This window comes from Cyprinus carpio, chromosome B7, assembly GCF_018340385.1.
Source record: "Cyprinus carpio isolate SPL01 chromosome B7, ASM1834038v1, whole genome shotgun sequence".
Lineage (NCBI taxonomy): Eukaryota > Metazoa > Chordata > Actinopteri > Cypriniformes > Cyprinidae > Cyprinus > Cyprinus carpio.
In genome coordinates this window covers 4,962,883-4,980,657 of record NC_056603.1, presented here as the reverse complement: position 1 = coordinate 4,980,657, position 17,775 = coordinate 4,962,883, and the positions used below count along the sequence as shown (strand labels likewise).

General features: G+C 36.2%; 2 protein-coding genes across 2 annotated transcripts; one reads left to right on the top strand and one right to left on the bottom strand.

Annotated features, from left to right (window-relative positions):
* The first annotated feature begins 920 nt into the window (after nt 1-920).
* On the top strand, nt 921-8,561 carry LOC109058687 (leukotriene B4 receptor 1-like). Its single transcript, XM_042726781.1, has 4 exons — nt 921-1,613; nt 3,117-3,670; nt 6,013-6,280; nt 7,692-8,561. Exons 2-4 carry the CDS (start codon nt 3,153-3,155, stop codon nt 8,061-8,063), a joined length of 1,158 nt encoding a protein of 385 aa, XP_042582715.1. The 5' UTR covers nt 921-1,613; nt 3,117-3,152; the 3' UTR covers nt 8,064-8,561.
* Nucleotides 8,562-11,590: 3,029 nt separating this feature from the next.
* On the bottom strand, nt 11,591-16,491 carry LOC109059380 (C-type mannose receptor 2-like). Its single transcript, XM_042726815.1, has 5 exons — nt 15,946-16,491; nt 15,735-15,773; nt 15,289-15,642; nt 12,696-13,037; nt 11,591-12,531 (listed from the first exon to the last, which is right to left on the bottom strand). Exons 2-5 carry the CDS (start codon nt 15,769-15,771, stop codon nt 12,170-12,172), a joined length of 1,095 nt encoding a protein of 364 aa, XP_042582749.1. The 5' UTR covers nt 15,772-15,773; nt 15,946-16,491; the 3' UTR covers nt 11,591-12,169.
* Nucleotides 16,492-17,775: the final 1,284 nt, after the last annotated feature.

The following is a 17,775-nucleotide window of genomic DNA, read 5'->3' as shown; positions in this document are numbered from 1 at the left end:
AAATATAACTCCGATTGTATTTGTCTGAAAGATGAAAGTAATTTACGAATGGCTTGAGGGCAATTTTCATCTTTATGTGAACTACCCCTTTAAATGTGATGATTTACGATGCATGTCTCCATGTGTGTTTTGGGATTACAGGGAGTTTTAGAGATCAAATTAAAAACTAAAGCACTTCGATTATGATCAGCTGAACATGTGTAAATACCAGTCTTGTGGCTTTAATATACAGTATGTCATTCAGTGTGTGTGAACTGATCAGCTGTTTAATAATGTTCAGATTGTACATAAAGAGTAATGATGAACAATGTTAAGAAATGTAAATTCTGAAAATGAGGAAATGAAACGATGATTCTCAATAAATCAGTTCTTTCACATCACCGCTATCTGTAGAAAATCATCCATTTCTGTTAATCATTCTCAATTATTTTAATGTTAATTGATCCAGAGTTGTCCAATACATCTTTTCATTTGCTGTCCTTTAAAGTGGACCCTTGGGTGACTTTTTGATCTAATTTGAAAGTTGACATATTGTTAAGGTTGGTTAAGGCCATATTGTTAAGTAATATAGGCTACGAAAGGAACTAGAAGTATATAGTGCTCTAAGCAATTATTAATGACGCAACATCTCACTAAAGTGCATGAGGTTTGCGCAAGCAGTGTTGTCTCTGAGGCCGTACTGAATGATATGCTCTTACGAAAATTAACCATGGTTTTACTACAAATAAAGCCAAACAACTATGGTTACTATAGTTCAACTATGGCAACCACAAATTAACCATGTTTTTGCCACACTAACCATAGTTTAACCATGTTATTTGTGGTAAAACTGTGGTAACTGTGGTGGTAATCAAAACACCAAAAAAAACAAAACAAAAAAAAACACAATTACTACACTTTTACTATTATGAAACCATGGTTAATTTGATTTGAATAAAATTATGTGAGTCTGACTTTGAAATATAGCTAGAGACGTGCTTGCAGTGCACAACTGCACAGTAAAGAAAAGCCACATCTGTTTCATTCAGATGAAAGGATACTCTTCAGGGCGGCAAGATGAGGCAAACATGCCTTGGATGGATCTGCGCAGAAATCACCTGCAATTTGGCTGATGTTGCGTGTGAGCGGCCCATCCTGGTTACAACAGTCTAAGAACTGGAAACGGTCACGCTGCCCTATTATGAAAACAGTGCGGGGCATTTGGAAATCGAAGTATTACACACGCACGCACACACACAATGCAATTATCAGTATGATCACTGGACACAGCTTCAAATAAATTAAAATAGGAGAGAAAGAGTTAAAGAGTTAGAGCACAAAAGAGGAGGACAAAACGCAACAGAAAGAAAAGATACCAAAACAAATGAACCAAGTCACATCATTTTTTCTTTCTTTCTTTTTTTTTGTGAAGTGTTCTTTGCTCTTTCCTGTCTGAGGCAATTGGTTGTTTCTAAAGTGCTGTGTTTGAAGAGGAAGCGATGACGTTAAATAGCACCACTATTTAAAAGATGTTAATGATAAGGACACTTCTGAGACACTGGGACAAAACTGATTCTATAGGCTATATCTACGCTAATGTGCTTGCCTGAGGAAAAAATTAACAAGCAGTTGAGGTAAGGCTGTTGAAATGCATTCATATTCAGGTTTGTGTGTGTGTGTGTGTGCACATGTGTGAGTGTGTCTGCAGTTTTAAATCTAAATGAGGGGTTCTACAATACAAAAAAAAAAAAAAAAAGTATTTTGGTAATGTTTTATTGAGAGTAAATTGGACTTGATGACCTTTTTATCTAAACATCTGATTTATAATAGTTAATTTTCACATGGCTGCGCTTGAAATGTTTGTAAGGACTTTACAACATTTAACATTGCTAGATGAGCGAAGGATCTTATCTGTCATAAATGTGTTAAAACATGGTTAACACCCCTATCAGCAGGAAACGCTTCATAGAATAAAGATGACTAGCAGCATAACTGATATACAAAGACAATTCATGACCTAAACCTATAATACTGACTTTGAACAAAATCATTGGCCATTCACAAAAATTCAAGTGGGTAGGCCACCATAAGGATTGGTTTAAAACAAAGAAAAAAAGAAAGAAATGCAAGAACTGCAACCATAAGCATATTTTGCTTAGGAAACAATTTCAGTGTAACAGCTTGTGGTGTGTTAAAAAAAACAGTGCTTCTTCAGGGTTTCATGCCACACATGTCACATTAATATGTCCTGTTAAATTAGAGAAGTTAAACTTTGAACAAACAGACTCACGCAGTGTGTCATTCTGCTAGATTTCCCTGAAAGCAAGAGAAATCTTCAACTGTGTGATGTCGAAAGGGTAATGTTGGGATGAGAACTGAAAATTAAGAGGGAACCCAGTATCAAAGTTCTGTTTTCTTTCATTATTTACATGAATTTTCAATAACATTTCCAGTAGTTCATGATTAATGTTTAAGGATTTTTTTTTTTTTTTGCTTTGTTTAATGATTTGACAGATAATCTAAAAAAAATATATATATAAAATAAAATACTTTGCTCAAATAAAGACGTTACAGTAACACTAGTACTATTACAGTAAATGAAAGTGAATCAGGGTATAATTGAGACTTTCTTGTCATTGCAACAATGAATAAGATAAATCTAAGTTTGATGATTTATGTGTTTAATTATGCCTGAATAACTGCTATTTTCATTCTTTTTTCAATTATGTACTACGTCATCAGTCATATTATATGTGATGACCCATGTAACCTATTAAGGGATAGTTCACCCAAATGTGAATGTTTTGTGGCACATAAATTAAAAAATCGCAGTCATATAGTTTTTTTTCCCTTTTTTTTCTCTCTTTTTTTTTTACAGAAACCAAAAGGGGAACTGTGCTTTGTGTTGGGCAAGGTTACTACTGCTAACACAGCAAAACAAGTACTATTTAGAAAGAAAGAAAGAAAGAAAGAAAGAAAGAAAGATAGATAGATAGATAGATAGATAGATAGATAGATAGATAGATAGATAGATAGATAGATAGATAGATAGATAGATAGATAACAAATTGCTTCATAGGCAAAAAGGAAAGTGATCTTGTTTTTTTTTCCTCTCTCTGTTTACTTTATCTCTACAGGAAATAACAGAAACAACACTGTTAACTTTGAACCAAATGGCCACTCTTGTTCCTGCAAATCTCTCAGTCCTATCCGGACCAGGTCAGTCCTCCATCTCCCCCGCCGCACCTTCCTCAGCATCCCTGCCCCTGTCCCATCAGATAGGGATTGCTATCCTGGTCATCGCCTTCGTGTTTGGTTTCCCCGGGAACCTGTTCGTGGTGTGGTCGGTTCTGTGTCGAGTGCGTCGCCGCTCCGTCACCTGTCTGCTGATCCTGAATCTGGCCGTGGCGGATGCGCTGGTTCTCCTGAGCGCTCCGCTGTTCCTCCGCTTCCTGGCGAATGGGCTACACTGGGAGTTTGGGGCCGCCCTGTGTAAGACGGTCCATTACCTGTGCTGCGTCAACATGTACGCCTCCATCTACCTGATCTGCCTGATGAGCATGGACCGCTGGCTGGCCGTCACAAAGCCGTTTCTGTCTCAGAGGTTGAGGACCAAGAAAAGGCTCCTGTCCGTCATGTTGGGCATCTGGGTGATGGCTTTTCTGATGGCTTTGCCCATGCCATTCTATCGGTACGTTCAAGAGTCACACTGAAACACAAATCACAGCTTTGAAAGTCAGTTTTTCTTCTTTAAAATGTGGCCTATACAGCTGCTGTTGTGTTGCTGGGTTTTAAAGCAAGTTAGATTTTTTTCCTTATCAGTCTGTGTTTACAGCAGTTTTACTGTCCACTCAGTTCAAATGTGGATATGTGCACACACTGCCAGAGCTGTGTGAGATCACTATCATCCTGCTTTTGTGTGGGTGGGTAGGGGGTGTTCATTTTTAATTAATTAATTTATTAATTAATTTATTGTTTGTTTGTTAACTCGCATGTTTCACTTCCAGAGGTTTTTAACATTCTAAAAGCTCTTTATTCCAAAGGCAGAAAGTATTACTTGCATACAACAATAATAAAACAGTGCACTGATTTAAAAAAAAAAAAAAAAAAAATATTTCCTTTTGGAACTTAAGTAGGCTACTTTTAAAAGCAAGTACTTCTATGCTTTTACTTAAAGTGCCCCATTATGGATTTTTGAAAATTACCTTTATTGCAGTGTGTAACTTGACTAAAACATAATGAAAACATCATAAACAGAAATTAAACAGAAAACAAACATTGTACAAAGTTGTTGTCTCTCTAAAGAAAGAGTTGACTCTGAATCATTTAAACAAGTTATTTTTAAAACGAATCCCAAGCCGTTTCATGTTGACGTCAACATGAAACATTAGCATATTGCCCTCCCACTTGTTGAGAACTTAAACCTGGGAAAACTTGACCATCAGTCGATTTTCACGTTGGTCTGAATGAAAATGCAAATTCATTCTTTGCCACTAGGTGCTGCTTTTGGAGCGTAAAAATAGCTGTTTCCCCGGTAACACTGTACACTAAGCAGTAATGTGTTCACAAACGCTGCTTATCAGGCATTACAGGCTTGATGGAATGAAAATGAAATCAAACAATCAGATCAATCACTGCAGATTGGCTTCACACAAAGGAGGGGTTTGTAAAAAATAATCTTTGGTAAGTCAGTGAGCAAATAAGGTAAAAATAAATATTATAAGAAAATTAAAGTGTTTTTTGTTGGGGACTCCCAAAACTAAAATATTAACATTTCATAACCCATAATAGGGGCACTTTGAGTAAAAATCGGTCTTTACAACTTTCACTTGTAATGGAGTAACATTTGGCAATCAGTGTCTGTACTTCCGCTCAAGTAAGAGAGTTGTGCACTTTGTCCACCTCTGATAATAAACAGTTTCAGCCTTCATCCATTCATCCTACTTTTAAGCTCAGACCACCAACCATAAATGCTTGCCATTGTCTGATTATGGTCATATAATGAAACAAATATCCTATTTGCCTTATTGATATTCCCTTAAAAATAACCATGGATTTATTGAAGTAAAAGTGTGGTAACCATGTTTTTTGGCCTATTGATTACCATTTGTATAACAAAGTTTTACTACAAATACAAAGGTTAAACTAAGGTTAGTGTAGCAAAACCATGGTTAATTTGTGGTTACCATGGTTTAAGTATAGTAACCAGGTTTTATTTGTAGTAAAACAATGGTTAATTTTCATAAGGTTTCAGGAATAAATGATGCCGTACACATGGTTATTTTTAATTTGTTAATTTTATGTAATAAATTGCTTCAGAAAAATCTCTCCATCTCAGTCCAGTTCATAACACGTAATTGTAAAAAGTGCTGTAAAAAAAAAAGTTTGTTTCTGTGAATTGTGCAGACTTTCCATAGACTTCTATTACTTTTTATACTGACCAAACAATATATATATATATTTTTTTTATCCCTAACCCAACCCTAAACCTACCCCTTACAGAAAACCTGTTTGCATTGTTACACTTTCAGATAAACATCATTTACTATTTTCAATAATTTTAATGTAAAAAAATACAGATTTTACTATCCTTGTAGGGACATTTGGTCCTCACAATGTAGCACACACACACACACACACACACACACACACACACAACTGATTATTTCCCAAATTGCATTGACTGCTCTAAAATATGTTTCAGAAGTTTAGGATGCAGAATAGGACACATGCTTATTTGATTTGAGAATAGCAGTTGAAAACGTTCATTCGAAATCTGGAAGAGGAATCAAAAAGTAATCAAATGTAATTAGTTACTCTACTTTAATAAAGCAATTGAAATAGTTACACTACATATTACATTTTAAACAAGGTAGCAAATTACATCTCCAAATTAACCTTTGCAACTCATATCAACAACTAGGACCAGCACTATTGGTTTTTATAAATAATTGTAATCTTCTTTATGTCCTTCTTTTTATCTGACAGTCAACCTGTTTCATTGTGTTTTTCACATCTTCTTTGCACCGACAGTATCGTGAAGCCATTCCGTCCAAATCTGCATGTGTGTATGCCCTACCACTGGGAGAGCGACGTTCATGAAATCTTTCAGTACCTTTTTGAGACTATCCTGGGCTTCCTGCTGCCCTTCAGCTTCATCCTGTTCTGCTACATCTCAGTGATCTGTCGGCTGCGTAGTGCAATGTTCCAGCGCAAAGGAAGAGGAAACGCTCTCATCCTCCTCATCATCGTTGCGTTCATCATCTTCTGGCTGCCGTATCACCTCATCAACATCCTACAGGTGAGCCACACCTCTCAATATTTCACCTTGGCTGCTAAAGTCATTGTTTGTTATTTAACGTTTTCTACATAAAATCATACTTCATAAGGTAAAGACCGTTCTGTGAAAATGTAACCTTGATATCTTTAATACTGACTGAGTAAAACCATGTCAAAGATTGAAATCATAGTGAAATGAATGGTTGAAATCGAATTTTGGTACTTGTTATCTCATAATTAGATTTTGAGACTTTAGACTGGATTTCACAGAGAGGGTCACATATATCATGAATATCTTGTTGCTGTCACGTGACCTCACAACATCACATGATTACACGGCATGGGAAAATGTTCAAACTAGGATTCTGTTGCGCTTTATACTGCACCTGAAATGTAACCCCTCCAGTTCTACTCGACCACACTCTGAGCAGGTTTTGAACCAGCGTTTCATGGGAGGCAGGCGCCCTAACAAGAATGCTAAAGACCAAAGCCTCTTATCTGCCTCTTGAGAGCTCCTACTAGCTGGCCTCCATCGATAAACTAAACCTTACTTCCATCCGGGTCATGGCACCAATGTAACCCCTACAGTTCTACTCCCCTCACTCGCTCCAAGTGGGATTCGAACCAACATTTGCGGCATGCAAGGCAGATGTGCAAACAAAGTCGCTATATACTGCAGCTTCTGGTGTCAGATCAGAAGAGTGAGGTTTACATGCACAGCTCCTACATGCTGGCCTCCATTACTGAAGCACCATATTCATAAAATTATCATAAAACAGCGCTTCAGATTTCCTATAGCTATGAGCGCATTAAGGAAGTGTTACGTCAGTTTCTGGATTCGGCCTTGTGAATTATATCCCTTGTTGTTCATTCTTGTTTTTAAATGCTTCCAAACTATTTCATTGATATTTTGGCTCAATTTGAAAGTTTCATTTCACCTTTTGACCACAAACACGTGTGACTTTGATGATTGTCTTGAAAGGTCACTTAAAGTGGTTTCTTTCTTTCTTTATTTGGAGTACCACTTGCACACAATGCACATTTCTTAATATTAAGCCTAAAATGTGTTTTAATGTCACTGTTGATGAGGATTGTATATTCTTTGAAAAATATGGGTCTTTAAAGCCAAGATATTTAAAGTGTTCCTGAAGTATACTTGCAATAGTTCCACTTCAGCACAATCAAATATACTTCAGTTTATCTTTAGTTGCACTACTTCCACACAATTGAAGTGCATTAAATACAAAATTAGTTGTTCCAACTTTGCAGACTTTACGTTTCAGTATACCAAAAGTGCAATTGCAGGACATTTTTATTAAGCACATAAAATGTAAATGTATTTGTAAGTATACCTAGCATGAAATCAGTTTTCTCTCATTTTATGTCAGCCCACAAAAGCGCCTTTTCTCTATCTTGTTGGTCTGTTCTCACAGGTGATTGGTGTGATCCAGGGCTCCTCCTCTTCTGTTTTAAAAGTGGCAAAAGTGGCCCGTCCCAACGTGACGGCGTTCGCCTTCATGAGCAGCAGTGTGAACCCCGTCCTGTACGTGTTTGCTGGCAGCTCTCACATCCGTCAGGCTGGTCTGGGCTTCATGGCCAAACTCTTTGAAGGAACCAACTCGGAGTCGGCCTCCACCCGCAGCAGTCGCGGCTCTAATGCAGAGAGCTCTGTTTTCACCAAGCTGTCCTTCAAACTGAATCGTAAAGGGGACGGGTTGAGAGACGAGACCCCTGGTGGTGAAGACGAGACCATGGCAGACGTACAAAAGAGAGATGAGATGAAGACTCTGACCACCCTGCATTAAAGTGCTCATATCTATTCCCCTGAGGTCCATTTACAATGTTAGAAAATGTTGTTGGACTTTCAGTATCCCAACTGAAATATCATCTTCTGCTGCTTATTTTCTCTGTCTAAAAACTTGATTGGAATGTGAGTATTAAAAGATTTTCCTTGTGAAAAATTGTGAGTTTGTTTTGTTTCCTACTCCTGCTGTTTCATGTATGTTTTTGTTTGCTTGTTTATAAAACATGAATACGTTTGCATGTAAACACATCCTCGTTCATTTGCTTATGTCCCTGTGACAGTTAACTGTTCAGGCTGGACTATATTTACATCTCTGACATGAAATAGAAGGACAGTGAGTGTTATTGATGAAGTCATATTCCATTACATACAAGTCTTGTTTGTTAGTCTTATTAGTTTGACTCCTAAAAACAAACAACGTACAAAAAATATTCAATGCAATATGTTTTTTTATTTGTTTGTTTTTTGTTTCTTTACAAAACTGTCTTTTATATATATATATATATATATATATATATATTATAGTATATATATATATATATATATATATATATATATATTTTTTTTTTTTTTAAAGGTATGTCAATGTAATTTTTTCTTACTATCATGGATATCAAATTGTAAACATTTGCAATAATAAATGTAGATAACGAATGTTTCATTGTGCTTTTTCATCAGCTCCATTTTAATAAACCCAAGTAACAACAACAGGGAAGTTACACTATGCCTGATAAAAAAATAAAAAAATTTAAAAAATAAATAAATAGGATTTAAACCATTTTTGCTCTATGTTGTAACTGAATGATAATTCAAAATAGTCAAATAAGATTAGATTGCTGGTTTTACATGAGTTTATCTGAGCTGCTTTTGTTGACATTTATGTTTTACTTTTACTTTTATGTTTAGCACAAGCGTAAATATTTTACACCCGACCTTCCCTGCTTAAAGAATAAACAATATTCAAATTAGATAAAGCACATAATGTGGTGCTCACTAACAGGCTGTCATGATCACAAGTGAGAGTGCCTTTCATGGCCACCAGAGGGCACTCCAAACTCGACTTCACATATCCATTGAACTCCATTTCCCATTAAACACACACACACAAACACACATACAACCACACACACACAAACACACACACACACACACACACACACACACACACACACACACACACACACACACACACACACACACACACACACACACACACACACACACACAGTGACTATTGCACTACATTTCCCACAAGCCCCATCCTTGGTCTCTGTTTACTCTCCAGCTGCAGCTCATTTGATTTTAGTATTTAAGCTGCCAGCTTTCTTGTGTTCATTGCGAGGTCTTGTTTTACTACGGTTTACACTTCAGAGCATTTTCTATTGTATGCCTGTTGCTTATTTTGTCTGTTCCCCAGTTTACGATTACTGCTGCCTGCCTACTGGACTATATTGCTTGTTTTTTGGACTGTGATTCTCAGCTTGATACCCTGACATTCTGCCTGTGTACCGACCACGATTCTGCCTGTTCTTCCCTGTTGTGTTTGCTGTCATTGACCCCTGCCTGTACAACCACGATGTTTCTTATTAAAAGCTTGCAAGTGGATCTAACGTCTTGTGATTACCCCTGCGTAACACAGGCATTCAACCAGTCATTTTTGATCTAAAGACATGATTAATACATAAAATGTAATATACGAGAAAAAGAAGTATCCACACCAGCAGAGATCCTTGAAACACAAATAAAAAGCTTTAATTCCTGAATTATCTCATAATAAAATAGAAAGAAAACATTACAAATGTATATCTAGTAATGGGTATATATGAGTTGATGTTGAACGAGTTTCTAAAAGCAAAGTATGTAAACAGCAATTCTAGCCACTGAGGCTCTTAATATTAAGCAAACAAACCCAAAGGAATCACATTGATACATCAACAGAAATTCACCCACCTGCAGAAAAACAGACCCTCAAAAGAACAATTAATACAATTTACAGCGCATTCAATAATAGTTATTGCTTTGAACAGTTTAAACATTATTAACAAACATCTGAGCAAAGGATTTCTGCCTCCAGGTGTGGCTGCCTGCTGAGTTAGAAATTATAATATGTAAAAGTATTGCTTTACAAAGTGATTAATGAAGTTAAAGGAACACACAAACATTTTATATCTCACATGGAAGGTCTGTGTACTCGACTCTTCATATCTGCGGCAGATGAAGTTGAGTTTGTCCCTCAGGCAATAATTTAGCCGTATTGCCTGAGTGACGAACACTTTCTCAGTCTCTCTGCAGAACAAGACAAACAGCATTCTGTCACTAAATGTGCTCTTCTGTCTAGAGATGGTACTATGCAGCGGATGATGGACATTGTCCAAGATAAACAAAAAGTCCCACTCACAAAGAGTAGCACGAGAGAAACATCAGACAGAGGCAGATGCTATACTGCAGCTAAATGTGTTAACTAGTTCATAGACTAGTAATTTATGAATTAATATAAGCTGCAGTGTTGATGCTCTTGATCCTGATGCTCAATTGTTTGTGATTTAATATACTGGACTTAAGGTAATCTACAAATAAAAATTAAGCCATTACAGGTTTGTGTTGAGATGGTCTGAGTGTCTGGACATCAGAGAGAGTAAAGCAGATTCAGCTGAGTGCACATCTGCATGACTCTCTAGGTGGCAGTACAAAATTTTCATTAATATCTCTAAAAGAGACCTAAGATTGCCAAGTCATGTTTTGTAAGTGAAGTTACAAAAAAAAAAAATAAAAAAAAAAAAATAAATAAATAAATAAAAAAGAAGAAGAAGAAAAGTCATTTTTGTAACATATACACTACAGTAAAAGGTTCTGAACGGTAAGATTTGTAATATTTTTTTTAAAGAGTGCTCTTCTACTCTCCAAGCCTGCATTTATTTGATCCAAAATACAGCAAAAGCAGCAATATTGTGAAAAAGTTTTATTATTTGAAATAACTGCTTTCTATTTTAATATATTTTAAAATGTAATATATTCCTGTGATCGAAGATGAATTTTCAGCATCATTACTCCAGTCTTCAGTGTCACACTTCAGAAATCATTCTAATATGCTGGTTTATTATTATTATTATTATTATTATTATCATCATTATCATCATCAATATTTAAAACATTTGAGTACTTTTTTCAGGATTTTTTGATGAATAGCAAAATCCAAAGTTCCACATTTATCTGAGAAAAACAAACAAACAAACAAACAAACAAACAAACAAACAAAAAAACCTTTGTAACATTATACACTATAACATTCAAAACCTTGGATTCAGTATATTTTTTCTTTTTAATTTTTTTTAATTATATAAATTAATAATTTTATTTAGCAAGGATGCTTTAAATTGATCAAAAGTGGTGATGAAGACATTTATACTGTAATGTTATAAGATTTCTATTTCAGATAAATGCTGTTCTTCTGAACTTTCTATTCATCAAAGAAACCTTAATATATATATATTGAAATCACAAAATTTTACTGTTTTTGCTGTTCTTTGGATGAAATAAATGCAGACTTGGTGAGCAGAAGAGACTTTTTTAAAACACATAAAAAAATCTTACTGTTCAAAAATGTTTGACTGGTCGCGTAATTTACAATTTCACTGTGACATCAGAGGAAAATCAGTCAAGAGTCAGAAGACAAACATATTTGCTGCATAAGTTTATTTGAGCTGATGTTCTGTGTTTATCTCATGGTTTTCATCTTTCCTGTTTAGATCAAACACAAGATTTTATACCCAACCTTCATTTCTGCTTTTCTATGAATAACCAGATTTAATTCTGCTGAGAAACAAAGAACATTTCTCTGAAGAGCTGCTGCTCACAGAACAACATCCAACCAGTCATTTCTAATGAATGAATAGTGCAAAACAAAAAAGAGACCACACATATAATATGTTAGTGTTTTAGACATCTAAAGCATATTAAACATTGCTGTTAAGAGCACATTATTCCATAATTAAAATACAGAAATTAAAAACAGACTTCTGGCAACTTTTAAAGCACAATAAGCAGATTTATTCTGAACAAACCATAAAATAAAATCAGAGAAAGAGAGAGAGAAAAGATTCTTCGCTCTTAATATCTGCTGCAGATGAAGTTGAGTTTGTGAGTTTCAGGAAGGCTGATCCAGCGCTGATCTCCTCCAGACTGAACTGCTCCTTTTCTCTTCTCAAGTCTGCAGTTTTCCGGTTTCGTTCCGTTCCCTGGAGCCCAGTTCTGATAGCACACAGTCTCTCCACTCACCCAGAGCCACATGTTCATGATGCAGTAGTTGTGTAAACCCAGCCACACCTCCGCAGTAGACGCTCGTTTAACCACGTTCATCACACGACGCTGCATCTCTTCTGAATGAACCGAGACCAGATCCACATGATTCTGTCTGCAGTATCTCAGAGCTTCAGACCACGTCAGATTCTCTCTGATCACAATCAGTTTATCTGGAAACCAAACAAAGCACAAGCAGAAACTAGAGAGAGACTGATCAAAAACAACATGCAGAACAAACACTGGGGATGAATCTGTCATGTCAGACATGTAGAGTGAACTTTAAGAGATCTGGAGGTGATGATGGAGTGAGTGTGTTTTGTGAGGATCTACTCACCTTCATGACACACAAAAGGAAATTGATTGGTGCAAGAGATGTCGTTCCATTTTCCCTGAGCATTAACAACTGTACAGTTTTCATTACCTCCCCAATTATCAGGTTGATTAGTGTCCCAGTCTCTGAATGAGGAGTCACTCTGATCTGACCACTGCCATGAGTCTCTGAACAGACCGATCCAGACATGTGATTCAGATAAATGATTATCACTAATGAACTGCTCAACCTGTTGATTCTCATCCTGGTTTCTCACACTGACCAGATCAATGTGATTCTGTCTGCAGTAACTCTGAGCGTCACTCCAACTCTTCGTCTGATTGATAAAGACAAGTCCTGTGTTTGCTTTAAGAAAAAAGAAAAAAAGAGAGAAGATTGATGAATCAGTTTGTTCATTATTCTTATGCTGCTTTGGATCTGACCATCAGAAACAACTTGAGCTGCTTCTACAGCTAGTGATATATTGAATATTCACAATTATATTTACTAGGATTATTTAGGATTATTTTAAAGATGTAACATATTTATCATGAAGTAACATCTGGGAACATCATGATTATTATAAAGCTCTTTCTGTTTGTCCATTATGTTTCCTTATATCTCTCTCTATCCTGCACTCTTCTCTCACACACATTGATAGCAATAACAGGAACTATGTAAGGCTGCTATTCATTGACTATAGCTCAGCTTTCAGTACTATAGTCCCCATCAAGCTAGCTTCTATACTGATAGACCTCGGCCTGAATTCTTCACTCTGCAACTGGATTCAAGACTTCTTCACTGGCAGACCTCAAGCGGTGAAAGTAGGCCAGTTCATCTCCAGCTCCATAACCCTGAATGTGGGAGCTCCACAGGGCTGTGTCCTGAGTCCCCTGCTCTACTCTCTCTACACACATGACTGCGTGTCTTCCCACAGCTCCACATCTACAGTATAATCAAATTTGCTGATGATACTGTGGTTCTGGGCCTCATTCATAACAATAATAAGACCGCATACTTGGATGAGGTAGAGAAATTAACATCATGGTGCCAGGACAATTATCTCTCTCTGAACTAAAGAGCTGATTGTTGACTTCAGGAAGAGACAGCAGCAGCCCTATACTCCTCTAATGATCAGCGGGACCCCTGTGGAGAGGGTGAGCAGCTTCAAGTACCTCGGTGTAAATATCTCCGAGGACCTGACTTGGAGTTCAGACATCCAAACTCAGGTTAATAAAGCCAGGCAAAGACTGTACCATCTGAGACAGCTGAGGAAATTCAGGGGCCATAGAAAGTGTATTGACTCAGTGTATATCAGTGTGGTATGGAAACAGCTCCAGTCAAGACTGCAAAGCCCTGCAGAGAGTTGTGCGCTTAGCTGAGCGCATCTCAGGGTCTGCTCTCCCCTTTCTGCAGGACATCTACCTCAAACGCTGCAAAAGCAGAGCTGTTAAAATCATCAAGGACTCCATTCACCCCAGTAACCATCTTTTCACTTTTCTGCCATCTGGTAAGCGCTTCCGTAGCCTGATGTCAAAAACCGAGAGACTTAGGAGGAGTTTCTTCCCCCAGACCATCAGGCTCCTAAACTCAAAACCAGCCTCCTAACATCTTTATGTCTCCACTTAATATTCACTTTATCAGTAATATATTCATCATTCTATACCTCACATTGACATACTGACAGTTTCACAACCTGTTTGTACATTCCTGTACTTAATATTTAAGACTACAGTATACTTTCATGCACATTATGTTCTATTCTATATTTAATTCTACAGTATACATATTTTTTTATATTTTATTCTTTTATTTTTATTGTTTACTTTTATTCCATTCTTTCATACCTATATTTATGTATATTTTCCTCTGTGTTGTATTCTTTAATAATTGCACTGTCCATGGAGCGAACCTTACTCACATTTCACAACTGGTTATATATTCTCTATATAATCATGTATGTGACAAATAAAAATCTTGAATCTTGAATCTCTAGAAAACTGGATTCAGACACAAAGAGTCAGATGAGAGAATCGTCAAACAGAGGACATTGTTACTCTGCAGCTAAAATGTTGACTAGTCCGTTTACAAGTTTTACTTGGACAGTAGATTATTCATTTAGAAATTAATACAGTTGATATTCTATTGTTTTATGTTTTAATGGACTAGACCTAATCAACAAGTAACAATTAATGTTTGTGTTGATATACTGAAAGCTGAAAACATCAAGCTGTATCACCTCTAATCTCTGCTGTAAAGTAATTATTATAATTATTATCAAATTATTATTATGATTATTAACAACTAGATCCAGTCACTCTTTCTCTCTAATTTTTTTTTTCCTTTAGTCTCTTCATTTGCAGGTTCTTATTGTGACAAATTACCCCTGTGTTAGAAACAAACAAACAAACCAATAAATAAATAAATAAAAATAATGATTGAAATAAAGTTTTTTTTTTTTTCTGGAAAATATTGTGTCTATACAGAAACTGTATCAAAACTGAAAGTCTGACAGATATACACAGTCTGTTCTATATTCACAATAAAATTAAAAAGTAATCTTTAAATGTACATCTATAAATTAACAGGTGTTGTGATTTTAAATAGCTGCACTCACTGTTGTTGCAGATGAAATGTCGGACATTACTACATGGCAAATCCTCAAACTTTCCATTTTTCATCATACCACAAAAACTGCCTTCTGGTTGTCCAGGAGCCCAGTTCAGATAGAGCGCAGGTTCACCTGAAGACCACTGCCATTTATCTCGACCCGTCCTCTGCAGCCCAATCCAGACATCTTGAACACTTCCACCATTCACACTCTTCTTCAGCTCGTTCATGTCGTTCATGTTGTCAGCGGTGGCCAGATCTGTGTATTTCTCTCTGCAGTATCTCTGAGCTTCAGTCCAGGTCTTCTCCTCATTTATAAAGTGATACTGACGCTGAACACATTCAGATACGGAGCAGAGAGCTGTGAAAGAGAGGCACTGCTTTAATGCTTTTCATAACAGGATCAAACCCAATGAACCTATAAACCATAAATAAAACCACAAACACACTCACCAATGAGAAGAAGAATGAAATACAGAGTTTGGTCCATTTCTGAGGACGAAACAAATTAAAAAACTCAAATACTCTAATTTTCATCTCAGAGTAAAACACCATGAAAATTAAAAAAAAAAAAAAAACATCTTAGCGGCATAACAGGATTCACAACACTTCAGATAATATTAACATCTAAAAGTCTAAGAATGAACATATGAGTTGTTCTTACTTTAGAGGTTGTGTGTCTCTGTCCTGAGTCTGATGTTTCTGTCTCAAGCTTTAAACTGTGTGATTATTATATCTGCTTTCATGAATCAGCGTCACATCATTTGTTTACTACTCTAAAAAAAAAACCATTTCATGTTTTACTTCCTCTATATTTGTGTATTTGTCCATCTCTTTCCACTTCCCTCTTTCCAATTTTCATACTGACATCTGTGTCCGTCAGTATCAGTCAATATGAAAATGAACCTTATTTAACAAAATTACATACATATGAACATTCTTAATTTACATTTTGACACTTAAAACTAAGTGGCTATTATAATATTATAAGTGGGTAGCACAACTCTGTTCAGTTTGAAATGCATTTTTATATTCCTGTTGAGCCACTTTTTACATGATGCTTTTTTAAACAAATAACCCACTAACGATCTGACTGATGAGGGTTGAGGTCGTTAGTGAAGACGGTGATACTGGTGACTGACAGCCTCGAAAACCCTCCATCTGAGGCTCCAGTGTGTGAGCTGAAAGAATACTTGTGATTATTGAGAATGATTTTTGTATTGCGTGAACAGTTTGAGGAATTGAAAAAAGACAAGATGAAGAAGAAAGAGAGATTCTTCCCTTTCTTATCTCGGGTTTCTTCTTTTTCCTCTTCTGAGAGCCAAGGCCCCTGCTGATGAAGATCAGACACAGCAGACATGAGCAACAGAGACGAGAGGAAGACTCTGAGCAGCCTGCATTGATCTGCTCATATATTGTGTACTTATTACCCTGAGATCCATTCATAATGTTAGAAAAGACTCTCATCATCCAAAATTAAATAACATCATCTGCTTCTGTTTCAGAAGAAATGTGTCTGGATACTCAACCTAGATGATCGATTGTGATTGAATGGAATGCAAAGATGAAAACATTGTTACATTTTTTAGAATTTAGAATTCATCTCTTTGTGAAAATTCTAATATTGTTTAATTTCCTATTCCTGCTGTCTGCTGTTTTTTTTTTTTTTTTTTTTTTTTGCTTGTTTATAAAACATGAATATGTTTGCATGTAAACACATCCTCGTTCATTTGTTTATGTCCACACCACATTTAGATGTTCTGGATGGACAGTATTTACATCTCTGACGTGAAACAGAAGCATAAACAACAAGTGTTATTATTTTAGTCACATTTGATTACATTTCATTCAGTCCTATTCATTTGTTAGTTTTATTGCAGAAAAGTTAGACTGTAAATGTGTCTCAATTCAAAGGCCTGATGCCTCAAAGTCCACAAAGATTGAAATGAACGTTATTAAATGAGACTGTCTATGGAGGATTTACTGTTTGCATCACCACCTGTTCCCGCCATCCTCCTGTTGCCTAGCGACTGTGTGACAGCTGCCATCAGCTACACAGCACAGACATTTCTGACAGACTTAAAAAAATAAATAAAATAAAAGATAAAAAAAAATTACCCAAATCATCCTAAAACAGCACTGTAACAAACTTCTGTAACTAAACCTATAACTTCTGAACAATATAAACACACAACAGGGAAATAACAGTACAGTCACAGGTATTTGCAGAAACTGAACATAAAGAAGCAGTATAAAAACATTACAAACAAGTCCTGTTGCATTCCAAGTCTTCTGAAGCCATACGATGTCTTTATGTGAAGAAGAGAGTAAAACATAAGGTTTTAATCACTGAAAATGATCCCGCTCATTTAAAAAGATACTCCTGACCTTAGCATGACACAATCAGTCACGAGATACACAAGAGCCAATAGCATTTCACACAAAAAAAGCTGACGTAAGGCTTCTTCTGGTGGTATTTGTTGAATTCACACAC

What these genes read in the sequence shown, in the direction of transcription:
- LOC109058687 (XM_042726781.1), top strand. Translation starts at nt 3,153, where the DNA reads ATGGCCACTCTTGTTCCTGCAAATCTCTCAGTCCTATCCGGACCAGGT. An exon ending in TTGCCCATGCCATTCTATCG is followed by an intron (nt 3,671 to 6,012) that starts GTACGTTCAAGA and finishes TTGCACCGACAG; the next exon opens with TATCGTGAAGCCATTCCGTC. An exon ending in ACCTCATCAACATCCTACAG is followed by an intron (nt 6,281 to 7,691) that starts GTGAGCCACACC and finishes CTGTTCTCACAG; the next exon opens with GTGATTGGTGTGATCCAGGG.
- LOC109059380 (XM_042726815.1), bottom strand. Translation starts at nt 15,771, where the DNA reads ATGGACCAAACTCTGTATTTCATTCTTCTTCTCATTG. An exon ending in TTTCATTCTTCTTCTCATTG is followed by an intron (nt 15,643 to 15,734) that starts GTGAGTGTGTTT and finishes TCTCTTTCACAG; the next exon opens with CTCTCTGCTCCGTATCTGAA. An exon ending in ACATTTCATCTGCAACAACA is followed by an intron (nt 13,038 to 15,288) that starts GTGAGTGCAGCT and finishes TTTTTCTTAAAG; the next exon opens with CAAACACAGGACTTGTCTTT.